Raw genomic sequence first — 17717 nt, forward strand, 5'->3', positions numbered from 1 at the left:
GCCAAGTCATCTTTGTAGGTCTGTTCAGCGAATTTTTATTTTCTCTTATGAGTTATGAGTTTACAGTACGCGTGTTAAAGCATCGATTTACCCTCTTCACTCTTGCAAGTCGATGGCTTTACCGTATACGAACTTTCTTAGTCAAGATTTACTCTGAAATTGCTTTAAATGAATCTGATTCATCTCCAAGAACTTTGCTTGCTCATAACCAATACGACCCCATCCGTTTGACGCAATTTGAATTTTTGTGAGAGTGAGTATGTTGTCATCGTAGTTAGTTTGTACAATCTTCGATTTCAATCCCATTAATTTTCTTCATGGATAATAGTTCCATGCAGTACTCAGGAATGGCGCCATCGTATTTTATGGCTGATTATTCCAACGGAGAGGAAGCTGTGACGGTAATTTTCAATCAAGAGATCATAAGAGTTTCTAGAGGGTTTTTAAAGGTTTGCTTGAAGGAGGACAACACTAGCTGTTTCGAGAGAACAGGACCGTTAAAATTTTCTGTTTGTATTGTTCTTAGCTGTCTACAAATGAGCTAAAATTGAAAATAAAACTAGTCATCTACTTGGTTCTGAAAGCTATCGTTCTTCTGTTACTTGTAACATATTATACCGATAATTGTTCGATTGTTAGCGGCACCCAGCTTGAATGCGCTCAGCGATGACTGTAATCGGACAGTTGATACTTCAAGTAGTTACACCACTAAAAAAGCGTCGATTTCCTTCGTTTCCACTGTTACAGCAATTTTCTACTTGGTGCTATCCTATCCATTGATTTTTCATTTGATTGTTAAATTCAAGCTCCTTCCTCCGACTTCTGGTGCAATTTTGGGTCAATTACATTAGCAGTGCTACATATTGGCATGTTTGAAAGGTTATGTAGCGTAAGTAGTTGTGCAGAACATGAAAACTTCTTTCGCTGTATAAATTAAAAGCACCTTTGTCGAGTTTTGATATTCCATATGTATTGAACTAAGCTGAATATTGGGCCAGGAAATTCTATTGCTTGCGAGTACAATTGTTTATCAATAAACCTATTCACACTCCCTGAGAAAGTCCATAAGAAAATCTCGGTCATCGATCTTGTAAAGCGTTGTGAAAGCGTAAAAATACGAGAAATGATAAAGAATTTATTCAGCTAGGAAGAGTCAGCCTGGATCCATTAGCATTCCACAATTTTCATATATGATCTTACTCAGGCCGGTAACTGCTTTAGGCGCAGATTCCGGTGCTATAATCGACTATCTGAACACCACGCAGAAAATAATTTGTTCATCCTTGTCATAGCATCTTTTTGTGGATTTTTGAAATTTTCGATGGCGCTATGTGTTACTATTCATCTCAAACAAATCAATCTTCGATAATCATTCCACTGCGAGGAAATGGGTCATCTTTCACATTCTAGCGCCTATTTGCTTCCATTCAAATGTTTGTTGAAACTATAAATGTTTTGGCATTTTAGTAACACTTTTCAATGTCAATGTATTCCCGCCGCTGCTTCAACATTGGAATGTGTTCTCGTTCGAGAAAATTCTGTGTAATTTCAGTTTCTTCTTTGTCAACGTAGGGATCCCAAAATTGGTGAAGCTGTGCACTCCAGCATAACATTTGTGAGTTTTTGGTCTATACAATAATCAAAACTAAATTTTTCAATCTTTTAATTAGGAATTTAATAGAGGCATGCCCTGTTCACTGTTTGTTGCGACAGTCCGAGGATCACGACAATGTGCTGTTTGCCAGTGCACCTTGGATGCGCATAGTCCAGATGCTATCTATGTGGAGCCAAGTAAAATATTTACCGCTCCAAGCACTCCAAGGACCGAACGAAAACAGCCGAGGTGCGATATTTGCACAAATTACATCATACCCGGATCATACGCTACTTGTTAGATCAGCAATAGTACACAAATATTGTGGTCGAACGCCTAATCCTCTTCTGTTCTGCTCGTAGAGTAGATAACCTTGTTAGGTATGTTGTACTTCTTATAGTTCGGAGAGCTTACCAAATGAGTGATTGCGTGAAAATGTGAAGCAAGTATATAAGTGAACCAAATCCTAATCAATGACAGCATATCACGAAATTGACGTATGCCTTCATGAAAAGATTAAGGTTAAGGTCACTATTATGAGCGCCATCATGCTCAGTTTTCCCTATACTGCGCGGAAAGCCGCGTGGAAAACAGGATCTTTGACCGAACTTTCCTGCGGGGTACCGTACAAGTTACAGGTACCACGTAGGCGAGCGCGGGCAAATGCGCTGCGCCTGCGAGTGAGCAATCGATAGGCTGTGTTGCCCGCTCGGTGGCCGACGTCGCGCGTATACCTGCGCTCGCATACGTGACAAGTCGTTAGGTGTCTCGTAGGACGACGAGACCGTTTTCTACACCGTTTTTCAGGGCTATTAGAAGAGTTTGAGCATGATCACAAACGCCCGCGATTTAGCTTTCTTTCGTGGAAAGATCAAAACATCGCCGATTAATCACTTTGTCAATCAATTCCTATGCTACCTTTAAGATTTTTCATGGCTCAGTAGGGCAGGATTCTTTTCCTAAAGCAGGATTTCGCTCAAAATATTCTGTGTCAGATCACCGCACACCGCGATTCTCAGCCTGTGCTCACTCGTTTTTGTGCCGTTTTGTATGCCTGGTGTTAATGATAGTTCTGCTACTATAGGAAAAAATGAATTTATGGAGTTGCAAGCTATAGAAACTAGCTGTCTTGTGAGGTTGTATCTGAAAGTATAGCTGAGGCAGTGAAGTCAGCTGATTTGTTGACTTCCCTTGCTTTGCGGCCGCTTTCCTTTCAAGCTAGTCTGAGGATTAACCTTGTGTGGATTGACTTATTGACTCCTCCAGCAGACATCAGCTATACTTTCAGCTGCAGCTCAACAGGACAATGAATGTCATTAAATTATCTCATCTCAGTGACATTTTTTGTTTAATTTTTATTTAATCAAACGTTTCGACATCTTCTTTTTGCTATACCTGAATTATTTTATGCCATTGGGCGATATCACCTGTAGCAGTTCGTCTGTTTTGAAAACCAATTTCTTTGAATTTGAAATTGTGCATTGAAAGCAGTGAATAATGTTCAGGCTTTATTTCTTCTGAATTTCTTAGGGATAGTTTTAGAAATGTAGGGATAGTGTCAACAATCTTTCGGGATTAATATCCGAAGGGAAGATACAAATTTTAGGGGTAGCATTTATCTTTGCACTACAGTATTCTTACGTCTTGTGAGCGGGTTGGTTTCGGACGTCTTCCTCTGGATGAACGGGACATATATTCTTCTTGATGCACATGCTTTCTCTTAGCTCAACATTACAAAACCGATTGCGACATTGTATGTCGCACGTAGTTGAAGAGAAAACTGTCACGTTTTAACCTCATAGTGAATTGGTGCTTTCTCCATCGTGCAATTACCTGCGAGTTCAAGTTTTTAGAGGACTTACAAAGCACTCATTTTTGTTTCGTCGTAAGCACCAAGTAAACACGTTCATAAGGCGACCACTCCTTGAGTGTCCTATGTATGTTTAGGCTCATGTAGTATATGCACACATCTAGTTTACAGCGATTCTATACGAACACAATGATCACCGGTTTCTTCTTGGCATCCTTATGTCCACATTCCCACATTTATCTTTGCACTACAGTATTCTTACGTCCTACATGTGTACTGTGGATCTATGAATCTTATTTCTAGTCTGTTGCTTTCTAGGAGGAATAAAAGGAGAATTTCTACTGACACTGTGACATGAACACTACGTTAAAAGTAACTTTGTCGCTATCGTATGAATGACTAGTGGTGGTAGTTGCAGGTGTATGACATCCACCTTGAAATTAAAACAAACTAACTTTTAGTGCGAAAAGTGGATATTCCTTCATTTTTTACAATCGTTTTCCATATTTCTTTTGGGACTTTCAGTGCTTCTTCTGTTAAGTTCTCCCATTCATGACGAAAAATATTCTTTCAGTGCATAGGCTACATTATTTATGGGATGCCCTGATTCCATTTAATACTGAGAAAATCTAGCGAACCATGATTAACAGCTTGGTTTTCTGCTACAAAAATCGGCTAATACTGGTGCAAGTTCTTATAATTCTCGCAAATCACATGCCCTGCTCTATATCCATAGAACTTGTGCTCCATTGTTTCTTTCATTTTTATCTGTAATTCCTCGTTTCTATTACATGCTATGTGGGGCTATAGAGCACTGTACTTTGGCAGATATAAATCTGTCGAACAGTTCGAAGTACTTATGTGATTAAATTTTGTTTTACTTAAAGAGAATATGCGTTTGAAAAAAAGAGAAAAAGAGAAAAGAGCCATCACAGAAATACTGCACTGAGCACTACGGAACATAGATGGTACTATGCGAGCATGCACGTTCAATACTTTACTCCTAGCCTTTGGGAACAGGATCACGAATGGTCCCATACGAGAGATTAAAAATAACACTCCGTAACTACGTATCTCAGAAATTAAGAAGCGCCCGGCCGTCAATTTGCCAGACTACGATCAGTAACCAGACGAGCTGAAAAAAAAAACAACTCACTTTTTTCGAGGATAATCTGGAATTCTTCTTGAAAATTAGGGATCACAACGGTCGTGAGCAGCCTCATTAGCTACAACATTTTTTATCTGTTTACTATGATTTTAGATGATTCAAAACTTCAGATCGTTTTAGACCTCGTCTCGACTTTTTTCCACCTCGTATTCTGAAGTGATTTCCATCCAAGCACACAATTAGGTTTGGTGCGCAGTTTTCCGAGTGTGAGGATGAAGACTGGATTTCGAAGGCGACGGCGCTATTTACTACGCTCATGGACAAGTGAACGATAGTTTTTCGAGCAGTTTTGTGTCTAGTGCTGGTCACACTGTTCGCATGACACTTTTTCGGTTGTTTTTTGTTAATCTTTGAAGGGGTTTCTTCCCTTCCACTGAGCGTTTGTTTTAGCATCGCACAGAGTGCTGCATGTAGACCTAGTCAGGAGTTTCTTGTTCTCATCGACAAATATGTTGAGTAAGACAATGGGCGGTAAACACTTCGTAGACAAGCAAGTAAACACTAAATTCCAATAACAGCTTGGATTTTTTGTTGAAAATCCGTTTATTTTGTTGGATTCAATTTTCAATGACAAAAATGTAAGGATATAACTTCTTACTTTTTCCCCTTGGCATACTCGTTTTGAAAACTCATGTACTGGAGTCAGGAATGCCGCAGGAAGAATTAAAGAGCTATTAAGCTCTCAGTGAACATCGGCTGCGAGGCAAGGAACGGAGACAACTGACAGATGGGAGAAGTGACGGATTCTCTTCTCTTTTCTTCGTTGTGTTTTCCCATATCGATTTCACTCCACGTTTCTGCATGTTCTACTAAAGAAAGGCGCAGCTCCATCGCATTTCGCGTCCGGTCAGCCCGACGCTGTTTGCGCTCGTCTCCGATCGCACCCTATGAGAGCTGTCAAAACCGTCACTCGACTGTCGATGGGAATCCATCAGTCTATCATTACTCTAGTTCAGACGTCATTGACGCAGTTTATGTAGAATTTCGATAGTGTAGGTTGTTCCTTGCTCGTATTTCTTGTCATTCATGGTTTAAAATCTTTGAACTAGGAAATGTGACACTCCCCTTTCATTTCATCGAATATCGCCGAGAAATTTGTTGGCGTTCATTTGAGATAAGGAAATGTATCGTTTTCATAATAACCGTTTCCGTTAATTATCTATCATTTCGAAGAATGGAAAAGATGAAACAAGACATGGTAGGATAAGGAACAGATGCAGGAAACTGTGGATATTTGGCACATTTATATATAAATATAATTGTACATATATATATATATATATATATATATATATATATAATATACAAAGTGTCTTAGTGTTTTCATTGATTTCTTTGTCAGTAGAACATTTATACATCCAGTTTTTTCTTCTAGTTTATTTCACTTTTCAAAGTAAAACCGAATATCTTTGCAACGGAACAGCAAAAGGGATGATTTTTCTTCCTTTGCAGTGCAGTTTCGTTCGAGTTACTCTCAAATGTGTACTGCATGTTAGCCTGGTTCTAGCGCGAATTGTACTCGTCGATGTCGTAAACTAATTTGTGCCTTGACCTCCCGCAACTCATCTTCGGAACCCGAAATAGGGCAGAGATATCATCACTTAATGTGAGGAAAAGTGAAGTACAAGACAAAGCTCTTCGGCCTATTTTTGATGGGATAGTCGGGATAATGGAGGGGAGCAATGCTAACAGGTCAGCACTATATCTAGCTATCGACGGTTCGTTGCTACGCCGTGCAAACCAATCCTTCACTCAGTCACTTTTTTGGTAATGATAAAATGGTGGAACATTTGTCAGGAAAGATAGGAACACATTTGATACAGCGGTTCCTTCCGCAAATTATTGTATAGACCGCACACACGTTCATGGATCTCCACGATTTTGAGTTGAAATTGAACACGTTGGCGCATCCTAAATTGACTGATCGTCGCCAGGCACTTCACCTTCTTTTCCTTACTTTCATTCACCTACGCAGCGAAGCTAAATGTTCTTTCTTGGATGTATTGTAAGTGTAACTGATGGAGAATTGAGAAGCTTCATTTGAGGATGTGATCATATATCCTTAAGATCTGGTCACATCTCCTGAGTGCATGAACGGCTGCCATTGGATCAATATTTTAAAGTTAGAAAGAAGCATTTCAAATTTGAGGAGATGTAATTTTTCATTTTAATAATATTTCTTTCATTTCTGTCTATCTGTCTTTCGCTCAGCGCATCCATCTAAAATAAAGGAGGCGATTAAAATATGATCCAGAAAGTTTTATGCGTCTACAGCTGCACAGAGAAGGCGTTAGAGGTTTAGCTAACGGGGATCGGAACCAAGAAAGCACAGGGGGATACGAGGTTAACGAGTCTAGCCTTCTACGACAGCCTTCTGTCTATGTAAATTTCCGACGAACTATGATGCACTGTTATTTGGCAGTTGATAGTGTCGTCTGGGAAGATTAGGACAGCATCTTTTAACATCGGGCGAATCTGTCACTTACAAATCCTAAACGGCAGTGTGTTCGTAGGTGCGTCCGCGACCACATGTGCACGACAGCAAATTACGTTATTCGTCGGAAGGGTAGAGGAGGCCATTGTATAAATGAATAATTGCATGAATCCACATTACGTTTTGTGGAAGCGTGGATGGGAATATTCATCCACGGAAAGCACGATCGATTAAGGAGTAAGAAAGCAGAAAAACGGAGTTCGCGTCAGGTAGGGCAACAGCGAGCGGTGCTGTAGTATCGCTCGCTCGCCCGGCTGAACAAATTTGGCTGCGACTATGCACAGATTACTAAAACAATGCGTCTTCTATCCCTCCATAACGAAGAACGTTCGTTAGGCATCATCTTTTTCGAGGCTTTGAGGAAGATGGCTCAGCGTCAGACGGTGTTCCGCTTCAAAAACCTACCGGCATTTGAGTTCTAGGAAACACGGCTGTTAAAATGCTGTAGAAAAGCACTCTCGATTAAGCATACCCACTAATTTTAAAGACAACGTGATCTGATTAAACATTCTCGTCATTTGAGCAAGTTTTGACTCACCCAGCAGAGGCCGGGTATTTTCAGATTGATCTAAATCAGGTTAGAAAGCTAATCACGAAAGTATCTGGCTTCTTTCCTACTTTAATATGCTCAGTTGGTCTTCGATGACTGGAGGCCAGGTCTTTCAGTTTAAATTTGAAACCAGCATTATTTCTAAGCGCTCTAGAGCGATTAGAAACATTGACTTATAGTTAATAAAGCATACACAGGTATGTTGAACCCGCTTGTTGAAATGTTTAGAAAAGTGAGCAGGAAAAGAAGTAACGCCAATACCACGCATGAGCGCTTTTGAACATCCACTTCTAACACAAATGTTGCGTTTTGATTTGCTACATTAGAGTGATTTACTTGGCTATTTAGTCCTTATGCTGTAAATTTTCCCTTTCTAGGCTTATGTGGGGCTTGCAAGCTTCTGGAAAGTATCTGCGGTAAAATTTTTTCGTTCACTACTTATTCTCACACGAAATCCGTACAATGGAACATATGTTCGTAACGATCGTAAAAAGCTCCCGCGTGTGACCAACCGACAAGGCAGCTGGGTTCGCATTAATTTGCCTTCAGAAAGACTCACAAAAATCCTAGAATTCTCCTAATGAAAAAAAAATCAATCATCTAGTTCTGATTGATTTTTTTTTATTAGGAGGAATTTCTACGTTTGCCATCCATCACAAAGACATGAAATTTGATTATATTTTTAATCTCCAACATTAACGGATGCGATGCTAGCAGTTTTATTGCTTTAGAGACAGCGTTTCAGCAAGTTGACGGTATTGGGATCTCTTCACTGATAGGGATAGGGATCCAGATGGTGGGTGATGGGCGCGCTCACACAGTTTCTTTGCGACTCTTTCACTGCTGTTATCGTTGCTTCCTTCCATACTTAACTCCTCGTTGGTACCGTTCCTTTAACATTTATTCCTATGCCAACTCTATTCCAGTAGTTATATGTAAAGTTTGCAAAGTTTTCTCATTTCAGAAATAGCGACAACTGTCAGCATTACTCCGCTCCCATGGAATCTTGGTGTGATTCATTATTTCTCCGAAAGTGTACTCTTAAACACGATGTTGCGATGGCAATATTATGAGACTGAAATTTTGGTTCTCTCGCCTTCGTCACAGCCTTAGAATGCTGCGTAGCAGTCATTAACAGCAGTTGACGGTGATATTTAAAATTGCTGCTTTCTACTTTTAAATGGTTCTAACGAACACGAGTGAGTAAAAGTGGCATCTAAGTAAGGTTGTAGGAAAAATCTGAACCTCATTCTGTAGGAGAGCTGTGACTTTTACTTCTAAATGAAGTTTGAAGCGCTTGGTTCACGAATCATTTCCAAGAAAAATCTCTCACAAATTTACGCATCTACGTGGATAAGTCGTTGTTAGGGTTCTCTTGAGCGCAGGGCAAAAATCTCTAAAATTGGACTTTATAGTGTTTGGGACCTAATTAACAAGAAACGAAACTCGAGGATCTGTACAGGTTCTGGGATCAAAGGCAGCAGTTCACTTAGGGAGGCAACTCGCTAAACATAATAGACATTGCTTTTCTTGTCTTTCTTATCACTTTTGAAAAATACGATCCGAGTTCTACGTACTAGTCAAAAGACCATAATCTCATCATCGATAATTTTCACTAATGCCTTCTTTCGTAACTTAGGATTCAGAAAATTCCGTCTTCTGGGCGGAATGCATTAAGTAATTTTGAGAAAATGACACTGGAAAATTAAGGGACGTGTTTCGAGTTTTTTCATTGTATGACTTTTACAAAAACTCTTGAAGTGCCGTCTCACTCTTTTAGAGATTTTAAGCAGCTTTGATGATGTATCCATCACAACTAGAACACTTAGTTTTTGTTCAGGTAGTGTTCAGAACGAACAAATTTTGACGACGGCAAACTTAGCTCAACGAATTAATCATGGTGGCTGGCTTTCTTGTCCTTGTCATTTTATTAATATTAATGCATTCATTAAAATACAACAGTTCCTCGACTTACGTTGGAGATTCGTTCTTACGGCGCGCAGCGCGAATTTCGCCATAAGCGGCAGCGTTATTCACATTTATCCTCACTTCCACTATTACCTACACTCAACTCAATCAGTAGACTAGAATCAGTAGAATATGTGCTCGACGATCATAGAAGGGTCTGTCGTTGACTTGCACACTAACGGAATGGCAGAACAAGCCTTTCCTAATATATTTGTATTTGATTACCCACATCTTCTCCGACAAGTGCTGCTTTGCAATAGCTCCACCCAACCTTCTCGATCTTCATCAAGAGCTTGCATTGAAGCGATCCGATTGTTGTTATTCCATATATCGCGAAACCTAACATTTCGCTTGAGCCGCATCTCAGTCTAGAACTTTTATTTTTGGTCAGGTAGCCTTTCCAGTTTGAATCCGACAGACACCTCAAAACACGTCGACGAAGGCGGTCTACTGGTCTTCTTTGAATGTGATGAAAAGAGAGAAAACCTTCCTATGACCACTTTCGATGACGATGCAAGATGTTGATACTTTCGACGTGTGATCAGTCGGTGTAATAGACCACAAGAATTCGGTCAAGGAGTTGAATGAGGAGTAGGCCTTTGCGCATTCTGCACATATCGAGGCGTAGGCGTAGTTCATAGGCTGCAACTAGCATTGGCGCAAGATTCTGACACATTTTGAAGTTTTCTTTACTCTATTTTCATTTTTATTTTTTTTTACTGCTTTCTGCGTATATAACAACATCGACAGCCTTCTTGTGGTCAAGGGGCAACCTGTTGCTAAGACGATGTCAGATCAACTAATCGATTGTCCCCTGCAGGGTATCGATGCCGAAGTTGAACAGAGTCCTGCCATTGCCTCTTGTTTCACTACAATTAACACTTCAAAAGATGATGTAGATTCGGCTGGTGTTTGAACTTTTCATCAGGTAAGCGAAGGAACTTTTCTGGTACTCCAAACCACGTTGAGAAGATGGTCCCGATGAGAAGAATCGAAAGCGAAAGCGGAAGCGTCTTCGAAGTCCAGGAAGCTAATTGCATTGGGTTCAAATACTGTTGCTAGATTTCGATCCCTCTCTTGGGGATGAGCACTGGGTCAATCGCAGATCGGTCAGGGAGAAACCCAGCTTATTCGTCGCGCGCTGTTTCTACACGTTGTTTACCAACTGGGATAAAACTCCAAAGCCATGTACATAACACTCACCAATAAGATCCCTCGACAGTTCCTAGGATGTATGATGGTTAACTTCTTGTGAAGGCGAATTAAGATAGCGTCTCCTTACGGGACAGATATCCTTTTGTGGAACCATAGTGAGTTGATGAGATTCGTCATCTCACGGATCACGACCGAGGAGAAGATATTTGATTGATATTTGAGTATTTCCAACTTCGTCATCTCCATCACGTTTCCCATTCTTAACCTTTTTAAACGGACTAGAACCTCTCACTTGATCGGTGGTTCCGTGCTTACCGAAGTGTGCCAATGAACTTGCTCAAGTTCAGGAGGTGTTGTCGATGTGATGGTGGTTTAGAAAGATGCTGAAGTGATCCCTTCAAGGTTGGGGTTGCTCCAGCAAAAGTAGCTCATTGGCAGCGTTGGACACTGGCAAATATACTTTTCTTTTGTTCGATCTTGCCGCTATACTGTTTTCGCAGAACGTAAGCTTTTCGTGTGTTTTGTTCTCTCGTGCCTTTTCAAACTACTTTATCGTTGATTTCCTTTTGTTTTCGCGGTCTCGTTGCGCTTTACGACGCAGCTTTCTTCTTAGAAGCTTTTTCTGATTAAGATCCCCGGCGCTGAGTACAAAATTATAACACACACACACACACACACACACAGTTTGAGTTGGAACTCCTTGGTATCTCGTGTGGAACCGTATCTCGAAGCAGGAGAACTGGACGGTGGTCAGAGTCGAAAACAATGTTCCCAATAACTACAGATTTTTGATTCACAGATAGAGAAATGGCCTTTGTCAGAATGTAGTCGAGCCTAATTTTGAGTCCTCACTTAGCGTTGCGCTTCAGGGGTTGACCCGTGCCACGTACGTTGATGGTGTCGATGATTCCTCTTGAACGTGGAAACGTTGATGAGGCCTGTCTGTTCGCATAAGTCGACCGTTCACTTGTCGTTGTCTGACGTGTAATTCACCGGATAATAAATATCATTTTCCCAGCAGATTGGATTGTTGTTGAAGCCTCATCTTCGGGAGCGTGTCGATTCCGACAATGGCCATCTGATGGCATCACAGTATTTAGTTTATCATAGGAAAGGTTTTTGTTGTTTTCTCCAACTGTTACCGTAAGTGTATGGACACCTACGATCTAGAGTTTACGTCCTCTACGATCCTACAGTTGTACAAAGGTGCATCTAGATGACGTTGAGCCAAATTTCTGCACACATTGTAGACGCTCCGCAGAGCTAACGCGCAGCCTCCAATCTTCTTTTCCTCAGCATTGTTGTAGCAGATAGTGTACTCTCTGATACTAAAGACAGGTTGGTATCTGATGCATGTTTTTGCATGGAGGCTATGACGATGTGCTGGATGACAACACCTTGCACCACATGCATTTTTATTACGTCGAAATCGGTCCAATTGAACTCTTATGAGCAAATTTTCCCAACAACCAATTTATTTATTAGTGTATTGACATTGCACTTTTCAAACAGTTGAGTGAGTGACGGAAACGTGATGTTTTAATCATTCATAGCAATAAATCTGCGCCGAATATTTTCAACCATCTGAAAGTTTCGTGTTTCTGCCACAATGCACCCTTTTTCTCTGCTTAAAATGCAATGCCTCTCCAATTTTTCGCTCCTATAAAAGGAGCTTAGCGTTCGTCTATTTGAAGAGACTCGGCGCTGACTCTACTGCTTGTGGTCTAAATAAGAATAGTTCCACAAGCGATATGCTATCTCACCTATCGTATTAAGGATACTTTTGCTTGTACGCTAGATTTTAGTGATAGATGGATTGGATAAATGATAAGGATGAAGTGTCCGCCAATAGTCAGGCTGCTTGGGTTGCGCCAATGCATTCACTTTGGTTTAGAACAGTTTGGGGTTTACGAACGCGTGTCTTGCTTACTCAGTGACTTGAAGGGGCTTGATAATTTACCAGTTCAGTGTATTTTTTCTATCATCACATACAAATGTGGTGTGGATTTACGCCGGAGGGATGAAAGCTTTGGTTGGCTCTAGGGCGGCTTTGGATCAAGCCATGTAGTCGTGGTGGAATCGCTTACCAAGCATGCCACACCCGCACTCCCGATTGGACATTCAAAAATGTAGTGTCTAGCTTAACAGCAATTGTCTGGTTTCTTTTCTTTTTATTTTCGCTGCTCCTTCGTGTGTAGAATATCATGCAAACCGCCCTAGCTAGTGTGGATTAGCTTTCGTTGATCTCAGAATAGAACGGGTCGTTCTCTTATGCAAACCAAGCACTTATTGTTCAGAACAACCCACTATACAACTATTTTCATTTCGTAAATTCCATCATGTTCTCTTTCTCCGAGAAAAGGTAGTTTTTCTCCTGAGCAAGAGATCTTGTAGAGCCAGAATGAGTTCGGACATAGTTTACCTGACAACATCCTGAGATGCGCGTGAAGTATTGCAGCAAACATTACGTCATTTCAACCGGCATTGCATGCAGCTTTCGGAACCTTTGAGCAAGGTCTGCATACATTCCGTAACTAGTCCCTACATGCTTTCCAGTATTTTTTTGTCGTAACTGTCTTTGCTTTCGCTGCCGGAAATCATCTGTTACCAGGCTGATGATCACTCATAGCTGTTTATCGTTATTTGTGACAGTGTGCGTGCAACTTTACAATCGGCTCTCGTTTGCACCACTTATCAACGATTATCTCTTGTTCATATCTCTTGTACATTCCTACGCTAAGGCTATTCTTCTTTGGGCTGTATTTTATTTGGCTAATTCAATAATTGTTAACAATCAGAAAAGCTGTTATTTGCTATGTCGCTAATGACATCCAGCACACGTCCAAAAATATTTCAAACAGCTACTTGGAATTTTTGCGTAGAATAGATGGACCTGAAATTGAAGAACCTAAAGCTCAATGCAGACAATTTGATTTCACATGTCATCTAGGAATGCTATGACCAATGAACTAGCAATCCAATACGTGGATACGTGTCAGACCTCCTTTATCAATCTTCAATCTTCTGTTTCCACCTCAGTATGTTTTAGTGTAGCCCTTAGCTCATTCTAGAAGAAATTACATCGTTTCCTTTTGGTGCTTGATTTGGTTGGGTCATTCATATGTCTTCAATGGCTTGTCTAAATAGTTGTGGCCACCTAGAAATGCCTAGCAGCGTACTTTGATCTTTGCTGAAATGAGAAGAAGCACCAATTCATTTCTCACCTGCAAGTTTTGACCCACTACCTCAGACCACTTATTTCTAGTTATTGGCTTTCAAGTTGATCAGTTTTTCACTATACATAAAGTGTATGGGGTTATGGGATTGGCGTGAGGCATTCCCTTTAATGACCACAACGAGTTCGTCTTCAACCCAGAATTATAGAGTTTAATGGGCGCTCAGTTGATCTATAAAATGAAATAAGGAACCGTAACTTTCTATCAAGTCACTCTTCCCATCCTCCGAAATACATGTGGTATTTTGTCCAATTTGTCGAGCCGAGAGATGAAACGCTTAGATGACCATGGTCAGTATCCAAACTTCGATCATGCAGAGATCAGTACTAACTCCGTACTGTAGCGCTTCGCCCACTATGGGTCATACTCTCGACACTCATCTCTTTCGGAATTGATTACAAATTTTTGTCTGTCTTTGACGGTGGTATTCTATTGATTCCGTACGCATCCAATGGCGGCGACGCTTGACCTTACTTCGAAAATTTAAAATAATAGTCACCAATAATCTTAAATGTGATGAAATGGTTGGATCACGACGTAGATGCAGATATTTATGCTTTTATGAAATGTGCAGCGAAATTGCTGCAATCTTTTAGAGTAGCTGTTCATGAGTGCAGCTAAACAACATGCTGTGGACATTTTGTTTGACAAAGGTTTTACCGTCCAGATAATCGCAAGAAAATTAGTGCTTTAGAATCAAACATGGAGAAATCAGGAAATTAGAGTTAGAATTGCAAGATTGTTTACTTATACTCACCCATTAAATTAAGATGTGACAACCTTTTGCTTGACTTTTTTTTCAAGAAATAAATGTTTACGAAAAAGAGGTTGTCGCACGAAAGTAGCAGTCATTTCGCGACTTAAAATCTAATTCAATGCATTCTGTCCATTGCAATCACATGTCACAAGCGTTTTTTTGCTATAATGATACCATTCAGTCTTTGGCTGTGGTTCCACATATTGCTGGTTTTTAAGGCGTGTTTTTCTCGCAGCAAGCAGTCTCTGCCTCGATGTGTTAACATCACGCACCCTCCTGCTTCAAGCAAATTTATGGAGTCTCTATTCTACACCTTCTTTCACCTCTTTTTCTGAAATTTACTTTTTTAAATTGACTAAATTTTTAAATTTAAATCGTTTTTTGAAATATTCTATCAGATTGTTCCAGTCTTTCACTACTACTACTTACTACTTATACCAGTACTTATCAGATTTGTTTTTCAATGGACTGTATCGATATCGCTTGTGAACAGATATTTTCAGACTCTTTCTGCTGCTTGAGACATTATGACGAAAAAATGTTTTTAAAACGAATGGTTTTCTTCCCAGCTTGGAAATATCTAAATCCTTTGGCGATTTTTAGTGTTCGTTTACCCTGAAAATTATTTCCGTTGGACTCTTAGAGGTCGATAAGAGAATAGGGAGTTTTTATTGCTGGCGAAAGGACAAATGGCGCAGTTGCCAGCAGACGCGATTACGTACATTCGTGTCTGTTGTATTGGGGAACTATACTAGTAGAATTCAATATTCTTAGAGAAAGAACAACTAAACTCGTTTCTTAAACCCCATAGATTCAAGGGGGATGTTTTCTTGTAACGCGAGGCTGCAAAGATCTTCACTAGCATCATTTCGACCTCGAGAGTAGCCCTACAATTTTTGCTCCTCACCTCACTAGTTTTAAATCCTATATTACTAACAGTCTTTGTCTTTGGGCAACTCTTGATGGTTCTGAACAGTTCCACAATACCTAACAATTTTAAGCGGAAAAAGAAGAAAAGCACAAAAAACAAACAGGATTTGTGTCACGATCGTTGCAAATTCGCTTGAGTTGTTTCGCGCATATATTTCGCAGTAAATAATTCATTTTGGGCGAAAAAATTGGAACGTAACCTACTTTCTTCTAAATCTGCACGGTCAGTTTCTTGCTCTCATTATTTAAACAAATAAGTGGTCATGGTGCCGTTCTATCATAGATCAAGATCAACAAAAACGCCGCTCCTCTCCAAGAAGAACGGAATGATTGAACGGTGAAAAAGCGGTGTACACAGTGGATTAAGGTGTGCCCGCGTTGCGCATTGTCTCGACGCGGGAAGTGCTTGTCCAGCCCAGGAGACAGCAATCCAACTTGGTCGCCAAACCTATAATCCTCCTTAATATTAACGTTTTTGTCCTTGAATGCCAGTGTTTATCTATTCACGTATTTGTGTTTTCACTCAATCATTTCAGCACGAAAAAGTGCGCTATGAAATAGAGATCAGAAATTAACTGAACTGCAATTAGAATCATAATAGCAATGCTATTATCGGTGACTGCTACTACTGGTATGGATAGAAAAGAAGAAGAAGATGTAGCTGTCTTAGATTAGTTTGTGTTTTTTAGAATACGATTCCTGTTTTACTCCGTTCTCCAGTAATTCTGTTTCTAGTTATGTTTGATTGCCAAAAAACGAACTCACATGCTGTTAAAATAAGAGTTGTCGGGTAACATGTATGGAATTAGGAGAACATATGTAAGAAAGGAATGTGAGACTGTAGAAAACTAATTTCAACCGCTCACATCCATCTTCTGGCGACGAGAAAAAGTTTGGACACCTTCAGTAAGTTGTTTACTTAGCTTGACTGAACTACTTTCCTTTTTCTATCAGCTGGAAGTGATATTTGTCGAGAACGTATCTGCGCATGAGCGAACCAGTTCTGTCAGAAAATTTTTTCAGCACAGTTGCTCGTTCTGTATTCCCAGCTGCAGAATTAAATAAAATGTGCCATTCGCAATTTTAGTTTTTCATCAAGGCTGAATTAATTGCCGCCATAAACCAAATAATTCCTAGGAATTTATTATTCTTTCTTCTTTTAATTTCTCTTAGATGTTCACGCCAATTCTTTCGACCTCTCGAAGTCATTTTTCTTTTGGGGAAGCTGAACCAAGAGCGCATAGGGATTTCATACATCTCCTGGTTTAGTTTGTTTGAAGGTTTTTTTTCTCGAATTAGACGTTTCAGGCGTCAGTACGCATAGCAATAAAGCATCTGTTTTGCATCTCAGCTTTTTCCGTACGTATTCGTTTCCGTTTCCAGATGACGACTACTTTAGTTTTATTTACGTTAACGGTGGCTAGTTCCTTTTGTTTGCGAGAACAACGTCTTCTGCAGTCTTCACCTCCGCCACCCTTCCATGAAATTCCTATTCCTCTTACTCCTGTCGAGTGTATTGTGATTAAACGGAGTTCTTTGGTTTGACTCTCCCTCAAACACGCGTTTCGCTAGTTTTCCGAGAAGTATGCCACAGTTTCGCAACCCATATATTGTTCCTGAAACGTTTTCCGGTTTATTGACGCATGCGCATGCGCCAAAGGGCTCTTGTCGGCTAATAGTCGTTTGCTTAAGCGATTATACTGTCCTGCGACCACTCAAATTGCTCACCACATTTTCCAGGATGGGCGGTCTTGAGACGTCCGAGAAGTCCGCCTTCTCGCCGTATTCGTCGCCACAACAGCACTTATCCTATGGTGAGTGATAATTTCAAGTTCGTTTAATGAAAATGACTTCAAATCCCTGAAAATGGCAAAAATTATCTACTTGTATAGGGGATTCTGCAAGTGTATTCAAATGATATTTAACCCAACGTATCTGGACTAATCCTACTGTATTAATATTTCTCATTAGGTTCATGGTCACTAATTCTGTGAAAGTCAAAATCCAGTCCTTGAAAAATTTGTTCTCTGCAGATGTGCAACAGCGATAAGAAGT

At 40.2% G+C, this 17717-nt stretch overlaps 1 protein-coding gene across 2 annotated transcripts; it reads left to right on the top strand.

Moving 5' to 3' along the window:
* Positions 1-347: 347 nt before the first annotated feature.
* Positions 348-17580, top strand: RB195_014178 (uncharacterized protein; the record flags this gene model as incomplete). 2 transcript variants are annotated; one of them, XM_064204330.1, is made up of 5 exons in its annotated part: positions 348-401; positions 1553-1615; positions 1682-1712; positions 1771-1843; positions 17403-17484. In XM_064204330.1, the coding sequence occupies 5 exons, from the start codon at positions 348-350 to the stop codon at positions 17482-17484; spliced, it is 303 nt and encodes a 100-aa protein (XP_064060210.1). The 2 variants fall into 2 exon arrangements, with proteins under 2 accessions (XP_064060210.1, XP_064060211.1); XM_064204329.1 differs by lacking the exons at positions 348-401; positions 1553-1615 and adding an exon at positions 17555-17580 and having other exon boundaries at positions 1686-1843; positions 17403-17476.
* Between the last annotated feature and the right edge of the window lie 137 nt (positions 17581-17717).

This window comes from Necator americanus, chromosome V, assembly GCF_031761385.1.
Source record: "Necator americanus strain Aroian chromosome V, whole genome shotgun sequence".
Taxonomy (NCBI): Eukaryota; Metazoa; Nematoda; class Chromadorea; order Rhabditida; family Ancylostomatidae; genus Necator; species Necator americanus.